Below are 17,391 nucleotides of genomic sequence, written 5' to 3' on the forward strand. Positions count from 1 at the left end.
TATTTGCCTGGACCAAGCTCATGTGAGAGGAATATGTCTCATATCTGTCATGGTAAGCACACAGGACAAATCGTTATTCTTCATTAGAATCTGATACTCCATTGCTTTACTGACTATGCCTTCTATTTATATGTCAATCATGTTGATGAAAAACACACAGGGCAGCCTAATCAAAGGTCACAGCCTTATGATAGACATGTGACTTACAGTATGTGAATTAGCATGGAATCATTTTTGAAGATAAAAAATATAAATGTTTAGAATTTAGATAAAACATATAATCGCTTCAGACAATTTAAAAACTTGATTCAAGCTAGTGCAGATTCAAAAGTGATATAGATTTTTCTGTTAAATTCTTATAGTTTTGTCTGTAAAAGTAATATAAACTTGTTCCCCAGTAAATTGTTTACTAATTTTATAGATGTACTTTGTAAACTACCTTAGACCTTAATCAAGTTAGAAAGTCATAATTAATATAACGCGGATGAAAGGATGTGAGGGATAAACTTACAGTTTTTACAATGGCATGTACTGTATTAAAGGTCCTGAAATATGTCATTTAAAAAACGTTCACATTTGTTTTAAAGAGATTTTGTCTACAGGAAGGTTTGTCTTCCTCTCGAAGAAGTTTTGTCAGCTGAACAATCGGTATGTAGTTCATTCCTGTCAAAAATGAAATATGGCACTACCCTGAGTAACGTCTATATCTGTAATGTTTTGTTGTCATCGTTACAATATGACAAGAACACGTCAACGAATATGTTTTTGCATTAACCACCAGATGTCCTCAGAGTGCGGAATTATAAAAAATACAACAAATTAGTCGCTTTGGTTCAAACGATTCAAGGTTTTGAAAAAGATATTAATTTGACCGACTCAAAGGAGTCATTCAGTGTAGAAACATACATCACAACCAACGTCTTTACTGCTGAAATAATTATCACGATAAGTGTAACATAGTAGAATTTCAAATTTCAAAACAAAAAGTGCAGTCTAGGTTCATTACTTTTAGCAACATATCTGAAAAGAAACAATCCTGAAATGAATGACTTCGTAAATATAAACCTTTGTGTATCTTACTTTATTTTAAGAAAAGCTTTGAATGTAATGAAATATAATACATACAGTGGTGGCCAAAATTATTAGAACACGATTTTTACCAGCTAAAAATGGTTTTAAGTTAGTTATTTCTCTTTTGCTGTAGTGTGTCGTTAGGAAATTTTAGTTTACATTTCCAAACATTATTTTTTGCCATTTATTGTAATAATCCAGTGAGATTTTTGTTTGCACAAGGAGTCTGACAACAACCAGTGCTCCACACAGAGATTTGATCTCATCATCATCCAGTCTGACAGAACAAACTGAGACCGACCAATTCCTGAAGAACTATGACAACGTCTCCAAGATGCTTCAAGAAACCTACCTGCAAAGCTACCTGAAAAACTATGTGCAAGTGCACCTACACTCTTAAAAATAAAGATGCTTCACGATGCCATAGATTAGAAGAACCTTTTTTTTTTTTGTCTAAAGGGTTCTGTAAAGAACCTTTAACATCTGAAGAACTTTTTTGTTTCACAAAAGGTTCTTTGGGGTGAAAGAAGGCTGTTCAGATCATAAAAAGGTAAGAAAGAAATGGTTCTTTTTTTTTTTTAAAGAACCTTTGACTGAATGGTTCTTTGTGGAACCAAAAATGGTTCTTCAATGGCATCGCTGTGAAGAACCTTTTAAATCACCTTTATTTTTAAGAGTGCACTACTGATTTAAAACCATTTTAGATGGTCGTTAAAATACTAGTGTTCTAATAATTTTGACCACCAATATATTACCTAGTGGGCCTTTGTAAATTTGTCCCCTAAACAATTCTCAGTGAACAGGCACCTGTTGCTACTTGTCTTCTATCAGTTGATGTCTCCATTTTTCAGCAATCTTTCTCAGTTTCAATGAAAAAGCAGCAAAAACTCACAGCTTTGAATCACTGATTGATTGCACGATATGGCAGGGGTGGGGTGAACGTGAGAGAGACTTCGCATCATTTTCCATTTTACGTAAAGATGGAAAAGGGGGGAGGGGGATCTGCCAAGAGTATTCATTTGATCTGAATGGAACTACAATAAAGCAAATTCCTGGACAGGCATCCCAGTTCATCACGGAGAGGCATTCCCCAGCCAGCCTTCTGTCTCTGGCTCTGACAGGCCACAACTGCTATTCTAACCCTCAAGAGCATGCTGTATTAAATCAATATATAATATTACCAAGGTCAAAATGCAACCCGTGATCAGCTGCATGTAACCCCTAGTGACACACACCCATCCATCTCCCTATGACCAAATTCTTTCTATTTTTCTAGAGACTTCTCACGTCCCAGTAGAAGACAATAAAGGCTCAGATGATATTATTATTGTACATGGAAACTGGTGGATAGTGGTTTCAAAGGGCAATAATGGAATATGATAGTTAAGGAACTGGAGTGCTCATGGTTTGCTCTGTAATGATGTGGAACATAAACACAAAAACACTCAGATATTGAGTCAAGCCTGAAATGAAAGGTTAGACTGAAAAAACTCAAGAGTCTCAATGCAGACAGCACACAGAAGACAAAGGAAGCCAATAGGGATGTTTTGTAGTACAAGCTTGCCATCTACTGGTGAGAGAGAAAAGATACAACCAAATCAAATGCATCAGATTAAGCTTTATTGTATGAAACAGGTACATTGTGCCTCAGTACATATTCCTTGAGAATATAAGCATTTTAAAGAAGCATATCAAAACTTCTTTGTACAGTACACATGAAACCATACCGAATATAAAATAGTCATCTGACTTGACAAGTTTATAAATGTTTACTGTATAATTATGCTGAATAGAATTTGGGACCAATGAGATCTAAACTGGAGGTCTATGCAGCTTTATTGCATAATTGCATTGCATTATGACAACTCTGAATGTTCCCTGATTGATATAATGTCACAACAGAATATATACACTTCTGTTTGAAGACAAAGTTACCTTCATTTCACATCTTGATCACTGTACGAATACTAAAAAAGAGAGAGAAAGAGATTAAGTGTATGTACAGTGCCTTGTGAAAGTATTCATACCCCTTAATTTTTTTTTACGTTTTATGTTGCTGGCTTATGTTAAACTGCTTTAAATTACTTGACAAAGCTAAAACTGAATTTTCACAACTTCGACAAGTAATAAATAAATAAAAAAAACTGCAATAAGTACATTGCATAAGTATCCATACCCTTAACTGAGTACTTAGCTGAAGCACCTTTTCAGCCTCAAGTCTTTTTGGGTATAAAGTGACAAGTTTTGCACATCTTCATTTGTCAATTATCTGCCATTCTTCTCCTCACCTCTTCACCACACAAGGGGTGTCAGGTTGGATGGGGGCAGATTTGCAAGTTTTTCCAAAAATGTTTGATTAGGTTCAAGCCCAGGCTGTGGCTGGGCCACTCAAGAACATTCACAGAGTTTAAAGCAATCTTGCGGTGTGCTTAGGGTCATTGTCCTGTTGGAAGGTGAACCTTCTGCTCAGTCTGAGGTTCAGAATGCTCTCGACTGGGTTTTCATTAAGGCTATCTCAGTGTTTCAGTGCAATAAGTTTTTCTTCTACTCTGACGAGTCTCTCACTTTTGGGATGGTTCTCTTCAGGCAATGAGCAATGCCTGGTTTCCTTCAGACATGATGCTTGGAATTGAGGTTCATCAGACCAGAGAATCTTGTTTCTCACAGTGTGAGGGTCCTTTAGGTGCTTTTTTGCAAATTCCAAGTGTTTTTTCATGTGTCTTCACTGAGAAGAGGATTGAGTGTTGCCACACCTCCATACAGCCCAGATCGGTGGAGTGTTGCAGTGATGTTTGTCCTTTTATAAGTTTCCCAAATCTGCATATATGATTATGGAGCTCAACTAGAGTGACCATCAGGTTCTTGGTTACCGCTCCAACCAAAGCCCTTCTCCATCAATTGCTCAGTTTGGCTAGCTCTAGGAAGAGTCCTGGTTGTTTCAGACTTATTTCATTAAGGGTAACAGAGAGTACATGCTTCTGTGAACAATCCTGTTTTTGAGCTCTACAGGCAGTTTTTTAACCTTAGGACTTGTTTTTTGCTTTGATATGCATTTTCAGCTGTTAGACCTTTTATTAAGATGTATGTGCCTTTCCAAATCATATCCATTCAATTGAATTTGTCACAGGTTAACTTCACTCGAAGTGTAGCAACATATACTGTACAAGCAATATGAATGCTCCTGAGCTAAATTTCAACTGTCCCAGATATATTTTAAATACATTTGCAAAAATATTAAAAACTTGTTTTTTGCTTTGCTATTATGGTGTATGGAGTGCAGATAGCTGAGGAGAGAGAAAAGACGTAATTTAAAGCAGTTTAACATAAGGCAGAAACATAACAAAATGTCAAAAAAAAATGAAGGGGTATGAATACTTTCGCAAGGCACTGCAGATAATTAAATTGCATAACAAAGAATTTATGCGTGTGGAATGTGACTATACCAGACTACTGAAATACTGAAAAATGGCAGAACTTACCTTTTCCCAGTGATCATAAGCTCGAAGGCCTGATTAACCTGATCTAGACCCAGTCTGTGTGTCACAAATTCATCCAGCAGAAGCTTCCCGCTCATATAATCCTGTACCAACTTGGGCACTGCCTCAACACTCTTCCAACCTGTCAATCAGATAGGAAATTACTTAAATATTTGACATAACTCTTCGTATCACAAAACCTGGTATTGCAACTGCAACATACACATTAGAATTCCATCATAAGATACATTTAAATTGATCAGGCATGCTTTACCGCCAAAATAGGAGCCTTTCAGAGTTTTTCCTATCAGAATATCCTCAGAGACCAGAGTAAGTTCTCCCTTTCGGGTCCAGCCCACCATCACACAGACTCCCCCTGCAGGACTACATGCTTCCACAGCAGCCCTCTGATTGTAAGATAGGACATTTTATCAGTGCATCTACATATGATTTTGGATCAGTAATATTTTTCTGTGACTATGTGGTCATTTGCTTTCGCAATTTGAAATAGATCTCCCCGACCCTAAAAGTATTGCAAGATACAAGATTCAAGACTTTTCTACACTAACTTACCATAACTCCCACATTCCCCACACACTCAATAGAAAAGTCAACACCACCATTAGTCAGCTCCCTCAGCACCTCCTGAATGGGTTTACTGTGGTCTTTAGGGTTCACAAACTCAGTCGCTCCAAATAACTTGGCGATCTTAGACTTGTCTGGGTTGAGGTCAACAGCGATGATCCTGGAAGCACCGGAAGCCTTGCATCCCATGACAGCTGCCAGTCCGACAGCTCCCAAACCAAACACCGCACATGTAGAGCCAGATTCTACCTGGAGAAGACAACGTCAGACAATATGACAAACTACCTGCTGGGGAAGTTTTATTTTTATTTTATGTATCAACACACTTTTCCTGTGTTCACTGCAGCTCCATATCCTGTAGACACTCCACAGCCCAGCAGACAGACTTTGTCCAGTGGAGCATCTGGGTGAATCTTGGTGACGCTGTCCTCTGCCACAACAGTATATTCAGAGAAGGTGCTGATACCAATAAACTGGTAAATCTGCTGATTCTTGCAGGTGATCCTGCTTGTGCCATCTGCAAGAAGACACTGCTGATTTTTTTCCCTAGGAAATAAAGAGGGTCTAAATGGAATTGATTGGTATTATCACCTACCTCATGAATATAGTCTAGTTCAGAAGAACATCACTCAGTAACATTAGCTCACCAGTTTTTGGTGCAGAGGTTTGTTTTTGGATTCAGACAGCGTTCACATTTTCCACATTGTGGGACGACTAAAGGAATAACTTTGTCTCCTGTAGACAAATGGTTGAACGGCAGCACAGTGTTTTGTGTTAAAGCAAAAAAAGAAAATGTATGTACAGTAAATTTAAAAAAATATGTATTTATTTATTAAATCACTGTTGATCTTGCTATTTCTTTGTACACTACCAGTCAAAAGATTTATGTTTTTTTTTTTTATAGAAGTCTCCTCTGCTCACCAAGCCTGCATTTATTTGATCCAAAGTACAGCAAAAACAGTAAAAATTGTACTATTTAAAATAACTGTTTTCTGTTTTTGAATATATTTTAAAATACTCCTGTCATGTGATCCTTCAGAAATCATTCTAATATTTTGACTTGCTGCTCAAAAAACATTTATTATTATTATGTTGAAAACAGCGGAGTAGAATTTTTTTCAGGTTTCTTTGATAAATAGAAAGTTCAGAATAACAGCATTTATCTGAAATATAACATTATAAATATCTTTAGCATTACTTTATCATCAGTTTAAAGCATCCTTGTTAAATAAAAGTCTTTGGTTATTTCTATTAAATATTTATATTAAATTTCTATTGAATATCATTGATAATAATAATAATAAATGTTTCTTGAACAGCAAATCAGCATGTTAGAATTATTTCTATGATTTCTGAAAGCTAATGTGACACTGAAGATTGGGGTATTGATGCTGAAATTTTAGCTTTGATCACAGGAATAAATTACATTTTAAAATATATTGAAATATAAAGCAGTTATTTTAAATACAGTAAAAATATTTCACATTACTGATTTTGCTGTTTTTTTATCAAATAAATGTAGGCTTGGTGAGCAGAGACTTCTTTAAAACACATTAAAAATCTTACTGTTAAAGAACTTTTGACTGGTGGTGTATGTGCTTGTTGTATTGTACATGTTCTATATATGTTTTGTACTTCTGCACATTTTTTTAGGACCAATTATAATTTAATGATTTATGTTTGGCAGAAATTACTACTTAAAGTTAGCCAAAAAATGTTTACCTTTGGACATCTTTGTGACACCTGGACCAACACTTTCCACCACTCCTGCCCCCTCATGTCCCAAGACCACAGGAAAGGGCTGGGGATTCATAGTTTGACCAACCTCATGCAGGAAAGTCCAGTCTGTGTGGCATACTCCAGATGCTACTATCTGACATGAGTCAATTGATAGTCATTAGTCTGATACATAAATACTGAACTTCCAAAATGCAGTTTAAATGCAGCTTCAAAGGGCTCTAAATGATCCCAGACGAGGAAGAAGTGTCTTATCTAGTGAAACGATCGGTTATTTTCTAAAAACATTTACAACTTATATACTTTTTAATCTCAAACGCTCGTCTTGCTGAGCTAGACAAGATGAGCATTTGAGGTTAAAAAGTATATAAATTTTTTTTTTTTTTTTAGAAAATAACCCATCGTTTTGCTAGATAAGACCCTTCTTTTCTCTGCTGTGATCGTTTAGAGCCATTTGAAGCTGCATTTTGGAAGTTCAAACTCGGGGGCACCATAGAAGTCCATTATATGGAGAGAAATCCTGAACTGTTTTACTCAAAAAAACAATTTCTTTACGCCTGAAGAAAGAAAGACATGAACATCTTGGATGACAAGGGGGTGAATACATTATCTGTAAATTTTTGTTCTGCTTTAAACAGTGTATTATGGCTGTCGCAATTAAAATGAAATATAAAAATTAATGAAAAGTGTCAATTCATGGAATTACATTTAGATTTGATCATACTGCATCAGATTGCTTTAATGCACTGTTTTTTTTTGTTTTTTTGTTTGTTTTGCAGCGTTGAGCCTTATAACCAATCAAATGTGTTTCTGCTAAACTTAAGAATGAATTGGCCAATCAGAGGAGCTTAGATTAGTCAGTGCCGAAAACGAGACTGCAATAATGGTTTTTGGGTTACACTTCGTTTTAAGGTATCTTTGTTACAGCGTAATTATACATTTAAGTACTGAGTAATATTAATTAACTACATGTACTTACTATATGGTTAGGGTTAGGATTAGTTCTTATTATCATAGTATGTACAAGGACACCTTAAAATCAAGTGTTACCGATTTATGTCATAATATTGCAGCTCTTTGAGCTCCTGTTTTTTGTACATATAATTTAGATACAATTTTAAACAGTCTACTGTTATTGACAACAATTTAAATCTTGACTCTTCCGTAGTTATATCGTGTACTAAGACTGGCGGAAAATGTAAAGCTGTGAATTTCTAGGCCTATAAGATTAGGAACTACACTTCCATTCCGGCCTGAAATTAGTTCCCAGTTAGGTAACTTCCAATGTGACCAATGTTACCTAGCTGGGAACTAATTTCAGGCGCTGTATGATATTACTGCGCCTGCTGCGTCCATATTACCGGCAGCAAACTTCCTTAAATATTACGCCGGAATGGGAGTGTAGTTCCTAATCTTATCAGCCTAGAAAATCGCAGCTTTACATTTTCCGTCGGTCTTAGTACATGATATAACTACAAAAGAGTCAAGTTTTAAATAGGACAAATATCTAAACTCGTTGGTAATTTTTGAATGCGATGCTATTGGTCTAATAGGATTCAATGATCTATGCTAAGCTATGCTAAAAGTGATATCGCCAGAACAGGAAAATGGATGAATGGATTTAAAAACAGTAAAACTCAACTTATTAACTCGGGGGAGTTGGAGAATGAGCCTATTTCCAAAAAAAGTGGAGTGTTCCTTTAAGTATTTGACATTAAAGACAACATAGTATGTTTTTCTATAATAATAAGATGATTATATAAATTACCCATACAAATGTAAAAAATGCTACTGGAAATCAATTCCAGGGGGTCAATATTGCCCCTTAATGGAAAAGTTAATTTCTGACCCTGGCCTGGCCATAGTATACACATGTAAACAGATTATATGCTGACATGGCAAATTAAAGGAGTAGTTCACTTTCAGAACAACAATTTACAGATAATTTACTCACCCCCTTGTCATCCAAGATTTTTATGTCTTTTTTTTCTTCAGTCGTCAAGAAATTATGTTTTTTGAGATGAACATTTCTGGAAATTTCTCCATATAACGGACTTAAATGGTGCCCCGATTTTTGAATCTTCAAAATGCCGTTTAAATGCAGTTTAAATGCAGCTTCAAATGGCTGTAAACGATCCCAGCCGTCAAAGAAGGGTCTTGTCTACCGAAACGTTCGGTCATTTTCTTAGAAAAACATATTTTTATATACCTTTTAAGCACTGAAACTCGTCCAGCACTAGGGCTTGTAGTGCGCGTTCCCGACTGTACGTACTCACGTCGAAACGTCACACGTGACGTATGCGAAACTACAGACCCAGTGTTTACAACGCGAACTCGAGAAGAGAAAAGTGCAACACGATCAAATACTCTTTAGCAATAAGGTACAAAATAAAGTACAACGATGTCGGACGACTTTGAAGCTGGAGGAGCACATGAGATGGAGTTTTTCACCGTTTCCTACCTTTTTGAGCCGGAATACACAGACGATGAACTCTGTCAGAGAGTGAATACGGGAGCAGGGCGGCGGCGACACAAGCCTTGGGCAGACCACGTTCAAACGAGACGAGATGGTGGTGCAAGTGTGGAAAATGCCAGCCATTTCCAACGGAGCAGGAATCTCAGTGCTGTCACGACTGGACCACATCTGTTCCACTGTTACAAACAATCGGCGAGTCAGGTGATGGGACTGCTTCAAGCATTCGCTGCGTTGCAGAGCACAGTGGACGTAGTAACTTACGTGGAGTCGAGAACGCGCACTACAAGCCCTAGTGCTGGACGAGTTTCAGTGCTTAAAAGGTATGTAAAAATATATTTTTCTAAGAAAATGACTGAACGTTTCAGTAGACAAGACCGACCCTTCTTCGTCGGCTGGGATCGTTTACAGCCATTTGAAGCCACATTTAAACTGCATTTAAACGGCATTTTGAAGATTCAAATATCGGGGCACCATTTAAGTCCATTATATGGAGAAATTTCCAGATAGGTTTATTTCAAAAAATATAATTTCTTGACGACTGAAGAAAAAAAGACATAAATATCTTGGATGACAAGGGGGTGAGTAAATTATCTGTAAATTGTTGTTCTGAAAGTGAACTACTCCTTTAAGTGTAATAGACCTACTGTACCTTAATTCGCACTTCATGCGCTTTGGGAGGGGCAACCTCAACTTCTTCAATGGAGAATGGTTTTCCTGGTTCCCAGGCCACTGCTGCTTTGCACTTGATAACCTTAGAGAAAAAAAAAAAGAAATCTTAATGCGATTTGTTTCATAGTCTTTAAAATCACTATTAAGTTGGCTTGAAAATTCTAATAATGTTAACAACATGCTAGTAACATGCTAATCATGCTAGCAACTTGTTACTCATGTTAGCAGCATGCTAGAAACATGCTAGTAACTTGCTAATAATGTTAACAACATGCTAGTAACATGCTAATCATGCCATAATCATGCTAGTAACATGTTAATCATGCTAGTAACTTGTGAGTCATGCTAACAACATGCTATTAACATTGTAATCAGCCTATAAAAATGTGAACGACAAGCTGATCTTGTTAAAACATGCTAACAACATGTTAAATTATGTGCTAAATCATGCCAGCAACATCATCTTTTATACTTGTACAATTGTTTAAAACTTTATAGGCTTTCTCAAACCAACTTAAAGTTTGAGATAAAACTTTACTCATCTAGTTCTTCGATATGTATCTGAGGATAATTATCCCCTTATGTCCTTACCTTACCCTCAGTGTCCATGGTAAGCACAAACTTTTAATACAGTGAAAGGTTTCCAAAGTTGTCTATTAAACAGCCTCCTAAGATAACATGAACAACAATTAAAATGTTAAACCGTTATGTATGTAACACAGTTGTTGTTTTTTTAAAGTAGTTTAATTTTTTTTATTGTCACATACAAATAACGTAATTAAATTTTGCAATTTCATTATGAAAATACATGCATTGTTGCAATATTTTAAATATTTGTGAGGGCATATCATGTTAGATAAAAGGAGACAGTGACTTTCATGTAAAGTGCGTCACTTTTAGGATGGATTATAATCATCATTAATAAACTTATGAAATACATCATACATTAGTTAAAGCCTAGATTCCACTAATATCTATATCTGTGTACACGGTGCACACAGGCATGACATTGCATTATGTGGTATCAGATGTGTTACTCACCCCTCCCTGTGTGGAGTAGCAATAAGGAAGTATGCAAGTGCACAATAGCATGAGTTTTATACATTCAAGTTTACACTACCAAGCATACAACACTTTTCATAGCAGGATGACGATGTTTCAAACATAAATATTTGTAAACAGTATACATTTCTTAAACATTCAAAACAAACAAACAAACGTTATCTTAAAAAAAGAATTGAAGTACAAATACTAAACTCTATATACTAATATAATTCAAAATCAATTTACATTTAGGGGATTGTGACATCCCTCAAAGCTAAACGCGTGGCATCCCTTAAAACGCATTCAGTAAGGCAGAAAACTGCATGCACAGATTTACAGTTTGCAAATGTTTGTATGCTATTAATAACTTACACGCAGAGCTGTTTTTGTCAGGGCTCGGGAGAGGACCTGCTGGTACTAGTGTACTTTGTACAAGTGCGCAGCTGCTCTGTGATTATTCAAAACATATGTTACTGGCTGATTGACCAATACAGCAGTTGAACGAAGTCCTGCTTTCATGTGATTGGATGACCCACAGATAACCGTGGGTCAGACTTCCTCTTTCCAACGGCGGCAAAAGCAAAACAAGTTTGATCTTATGCAGCATGTATTGAAGCCCCAAGTAAATTTGCAACACTTAAAGGTTGTATCAGCGATTTCTAGCCTAAAATATAAAGTGTCAATTTCAGCTGACCTTTCATCACGATCCGCTCGCTGCCTGCCCCAAAAATTGTCTGTGAAAAAACCGCGTCTCTCTGGTCAGCCTAGGGTCCGACTCCGAGATATGCCAAAAAAACAATCGGCACTACCAACCTTTCCACAGATAAACAAACAGTGTTCCAACCAATCAGCGTCAGGGCTTTGGTGTTGTGGACTTTCCTACTGGTGCAGGTGTTACGGTTTAACTGGTTACCGTGTTATCTGGTGACCAACTTCCTGATTCAGGTCCTCCGCGCCAGATGTGATGGACCGAACGCTGCAGATTCGCCGATTCTGAAAGCACAAACTGACGTGATATTAAGCTGTCTAATAAACGCACACTTGCTCATTACATGATTCTGGTATTCTTGTAAAGATGACAAATTATTGGTGTGATCGCCCGTAGCGGCTGAAATACGGAAAATAAACAAAAAAAAGTCTTTTTCGCAGGGGTTTCGAACACGCACTAAAAGTAGACGCATTGTGAGGCGATAGTAACGAACGCACTGAGCTACCGAGATACTTTAATTCAGCCGCGGAGTTTTGTATTCAAATCAAGATTTTACTTTCGGCGTGATATGCAACTGGCTGAATCAAAGAAATGTGCCCGTGTTAACTTGTGACCTGTGTTACCTGTTATGAAAATGAATATTATATTAAAAGTATATTACAATGTATGGTTTATGATGTTAAAGTGCATTTCATGGAGTCCCAGACAACTGTAAATGTGTGGCTACTGTGGTTTAATTAGAAAACGCTATTGTTAAACTATATTTACTATAGTAAAAACTTGATACATTTTCTTCAGAGACAAGCTTATGTCTCATTTGATTAATATAAAACTTGACCTTATTTCCATGTTGTTTTTGCCGTTTTTCTAGTATAAATACTTTGGAAACATGTGTCTTGATTTCTTCATTGTAGTGAATGAAATGTAACGTAAATAGGGGTTATGCCCAACAGGCTTCCGTTTTCTGCTAAACAGGTCTCGTTGCTTCCGGTTCACGCGTTTTGCATATCCCTCTTTAAATATGAACATGATTTACTCAAGATTCATTCAAAGTAGACACTAAAAATGATCATAACCAATGTCCATCGCATATGTGGATTGATATATAAAAGTTTTAAATTTTTATTCTTTTCACTAACATTTATATATAAATATCGAATGAAACGTCCACAATAAACAGCTGGCTTGTTTAACTGATTACCTTAAAAGTCCGTCGATATCGCCATTATAAGCGGAAGCAATGAGACCTGTTTTCCGGGGTTGGTCATGTGACGTTCGGCATAAAGCCTATTCTAATTAAAACGCTGCTTATAAATGTTACTTTGTAAACGTGTTAAATTGTGATTTTGCGTTCAATAGCTGGTATTTTAAAAGTAAATAGTATATAAAATATAGCCTTTTCTGTAGACAACAAGCTGCATGTAAATGCTGGGATAAATGTACCCATTAGGCCCATGTACCTTTTAAGACCACTTTCAACTTTAAAATCAAATTTAAAAAAGTACTTATTTTATGCAAATTATGATTTTAACCAATTCAGTGATTTGTTAATTCCCTGACTTTTTTATTGTATACAAATCACATTTGGCAATGTTGAGTTAGCCCCACTTATGTAAAAATTCACTAAATTCACTTTTTTTTAAAGATAGGCTTAAATGGTACAGTGCCACAAAACGCATGCAAACTACAGTCAACACAAGCTTCTCTTGAATGAAAAAAAACATTTCTTAAAGTGGGCACAATGAAAATTACTATGATGCTTAGTCCACAATATATTTAAGCTTCATGCATGTCTTTGTAAAGATATATTATATATTTTTAAAGGAAAACATTGTCTTTTTTTCACCATTACTCACTGTGGTACCAATTAGTCCCAACTTATGTTTTTTTTAATGAGAAACCCCTCTAATTGCAAACTTAGATCAATTTTCGGAGTGTGCTTTTACCTTACAAACCTTTTACCTTACCTTACGTACTACTTTAATTTACAAATATATTTAGATATTTAGGCCTACAAATTACACATTGTGTAGCACCATTAAATAATGGGTGTCTGCTAATTTGATCATACAAAAATGAAATAGCTAAAAATCTTGACACAGGATTTTAACCTATATGTAATAGACTGCACATAGTATTATATGGCAGATGCAATCACAGCGAGCTATTCAACCACACTGGTATATGTAGGCTACTAGCCCCTTTTTACACTGTTGCATAAGGTAGCTTCAAGGTAGATTCTTTGAATTTGCCTGTGTTAACTTGTGACCCAGTGTTGCCTGTGTGAACTTGTTTGCTAGCCAAAATCTAATTTTACTGTTGCAATAAATTGAAGTTATTTCCAGTTAAAAAGCTGCTTACAAATATTACTTGTCACTAGAAAATCTCATTTGATTATAACAAAATCATTTCTATTTAAGTCACTTTCCAAAGTAGCCTATTTATACAAGAAAAACGGAAAAAACGTGTAAATAACGTAATTTTTATTAATTTATCAAACGAGACATTAGCTAGTCTCTGAAGAAAATGTACCATGTTTTTACTATAGTAAATAGTTTAACGATAGCGTTTGTAATTAAACCACAGTAGCCTCAAATTTACAGTTATCTGGGACTCCATGAAATGTACTTTAACATCACAAACCATAAATTGTAATATACTTTTAATATAATATTCATTTTCATAACAGGTAAACACAGGTCACAAGTTAACACGGGCACATTTCTTTGATTCAGCCAGCTGCGTATCACGCCGAGAGTAAAATCCTGATTTGTATCCAAAAGTCCGCAGCTGAATGAAAGCAGCTCGGTAGCGCAGTAAGTTCGTTACTGTCGCTTCAGAGAGTGACTATTTTTAGCGCGTGTTCCAAACCCGTGCCAAACAGACTTTTTTATTTATTTTCCGTATTTCAGCCGATACGGGCAATCATGCCAATAATTTGTCATCTTTACAAGAATATCAAAAACATGTAATGAGCAAGTGTGCGTTTATTAGACAGTTTAACATCACGTCAGTTTGTGCTTTCAAAATCGACGAATCTGCAGCGTTCGGTCCATCACATCTGGCGCGGAGGACCTGAATCAGGAAGTTGGTCACCAGATAACACGGTAACCAGTTAAACCGTAACACAGGGATGTGAGGGAGGCGGAGCGAAAGTCCACAACACCAAACCCCTGACGCTGATTGGTTGGAACACTGTTTGTTTATCTGTGGAAAGGTTGGTAGTGCCGATTGTTCTCTTACGAGAGGGAACGAGTACTGCGTAAGAAGTATCTTACTTAACCCTCAATCGGTCCTTGGGGTCTATATGACCCCGATCGACGTTTCCTCGATTAAAAAAAAGGGTTCCCTTCATCTGAGAGGAAAAATATTTTGTGACTTTTCCTACATAATCTGTCTATACACACACACAAAAACCTGGCTTGATTCGATTGTTCTGAAGGTATGTAATTTTTTTTTTTACTAATCTGGTCTTCGGGGTCAATATGACCCCACATTGAAATGAATGGGAAATTTGAAAAAAACTCAATATTTTTTCTTCATTTGTCAAACAAAATCTATAAATCCGGCATAAATCAAAAAATTCACACACAGAAATGAAGGCCTACTACTAGAGCATAAATGTGATGTAGAAAAGACATGCTCACTCACACACACACACGCACACACACACACAAACACAGACAAACAAACACACACTTACATATGCACCCATGTATTCTCTCACTCTCTCTCTTTCTCTCTCTCTCTCTCACACACACTCACAAACACTCACACACACTCACACACACACGCACACACACTCTGACTCCAAGTCTTGTCCTTTAGGTGTGTTTTAGGTGGCATTTAGGTGCCATTTTTCTGTAAAATTTCTGTGGCATTATGTAAAAATAGACATTTCAAAATGCACCAAAACTACAAAAATTCTACTATTTGAGAAAATTTTATAATTTTAAATGTCCTTTCTTATGTTTATATATAAATAAATTCAAAAAATGTATTTCAAAAGTTGTAATACAACAGTTGGCTACATGCACTAAAATGAATGGCTCTCTATTGGCCTCTGCTGGTCAAAACTATTTATTTCTTAAACTGAAAAGAATTAAGGTTTATCTCTAACCAGGAGATGGCGTACTTCTACACATAACACCTAGATCAATATCCAAAAACAGTTTAAATTAAATTTAGATCATAATTTAAGTGAATTTTTCATAAAAAAATAAAATTTCATAGGCAAGCTTATGGTGTAGTTGAGGAATTGTGTGGTAAATATGTACAAAAGTACTTCATATCTCCCAAAACACAGCATTAATGAATAGATGAGAAGTAAACAAAAAAAATAATATATTATTTGTATAATTAAAAATGTATATTTTTTGTATAATTTCTCTATCAATTGTTGGGGTCATATAGACCCCAAAGACCAAATTGATGAACTGGAAATGAAGACCTTATTAGGGTTAAAAAATTTCAGAAAATGCTGGGTCTCATGGCCTCAGCGTCATCAGTTCTGCAGCTGGGTCTGCTATGTATGCGCCCACTGCAGTTCTGGCTGAAAGCGCGCGTCCCGCGTCAAGCGTGGGCGCCCGGTCGGCTTCGTATCACGGTCAATCAGTAATGTGTCACAGCCCTGAATCCGTGGAGAGCAATCGACTGGTACCAGTTAGGTGTAAGCCTGGGGACTTCCTCGAGAATAAAAGTGGTGTCTACGGACGCGTCCACCTCGGGATGGGGGGCTCTGCTCGAGGGCAGACCGTCTTTTGGCCAGTGGTCAGAACGGGAAAAGCTCCTGCATATCAACTGCCTCGAAATGTTGGCAGTACAGAACGCGCTGATGCGCTTCTGTCCCCAAATAAAAGGAAACCATGTATTAGTCCGCTCGGACAACATGTCAGTGGTTTCCTATAAAAATCGCCAGGGCGGTCTCAGGTCCAAAAACCTATACAGACTTGCAGAACGCCTCCTGGTATGGGCTCAGCGCAACCTGCGCTCGCTGAAAGCAGCGCATGTGCCGGGGCTTCTAAACATAGGGCCAGACAGACTGTCCAGGAACAATGTTCCAGCAGGCGAATGGTCTCTACACCCACAGACAGTACAACTACTGTGGAAGAAATTCGGCAGAGCGGAAGTAGACCTGTTTGCGTCTCCGAACAACGCTCACTGTCTGGAATTTTACTCAAAAAGCAGAGACGCGCTGGCCCACGAATGGCCCCGCCGTCATCTCTATGCTTTTCCCCCCGTCTCTCTCCTACCTCAGGTGATAGAGAGGGTCAGGGAAAAAGGATGTTCAATACTGCTGATAACGCCGTTTTGGGAAAACCAGCCCTGGTTCCCAGCGCTGATGCAGCTGACGAGCACTGTCCCGTGGCCGATACCAGTGAGGAGAGTCCTTCTCTCTCAGGCCAGCGGCTCGATTTGGCATCCTCACCCAGAGCTGTGGTCCCTTCATGTCTGGGCCACCAGCGAATATATGATGAACTCCCTAAAGGAGTATTAAACACGATCACGCAGGCTAGAGCCCCGTCTACGAGACGGCTCTATTCCTCAAAATGGTCAGCAGCTCGCGGCTCGTCACCCACTAACTGTGGTGTGATGGAGGTGCTTTCCTTTCTACAAGAGCTGCT

General features: G+C 37.2%; 1 protein-coding gene across 2 annotated transcripts; it reads right to left on the reverse strand.

The window, feature by feature from the left end:
* Positions 1-2,683: 2,683 nt before the first annotated feature.
* LOC141288352 (alcohol dehydrogenase class-3-like) lies at positions 2,684-11,775 on the reverse strand. Of its 2 annotated transcripts, none has more exons than XM_073820477.1 (10): positions 11,431-11,770; positions 10,606-10,682; positions 9,995-10,096; positions 6,855-7,005; positions 5,780-5,867; positions 5,459-5,678; positions 5,121-5,381; positions 4,822-4,954; positions 4,551-4,689; positions 2,684-3,038 (listed from the first exon to the last, which is right to left on the reverse strand). In XM_073820477.1, exons 2-10 carry the CDS (start codon positions 10,621-10,623, stop codon positions 3,014-3,016), a joined length of 1,137 nt encoding a protein of 378 aa, XP_073676578.1. In that variant the 5' UTR covers positions 10,624-10,682; positions 11,431-11,770; the 3' UTR covers positions 2,684-3,013. The 2 variants fall into 2 exon arrangements, with proteins under 2 accessions (XP_073676578.1, XP_073676577.1); XM_073820476.1 differs by lacking the exon at positions 2,684-3,038 and adding an exon at positions 3,060-4,355 and having other exon boundaries at positions 11,431-11,775.
* Positions 11,776-17,391: the final 5,616 nt, after the last annotated feature.

The sequence above is a fragment of the Garra rufa genome, chromosome 16 (genome assembly GCF_049309525.1).
Source record: "Garra rufa chromosome 16, GarRuf1.0, whole genome shotgun sequence".
NCBI classification, from domain to species: Eukaryota; Metazoa; Chordata; class Actinopteri; order Cypriniformes; family Cyprinidae; genus Garra; species Garra rufa.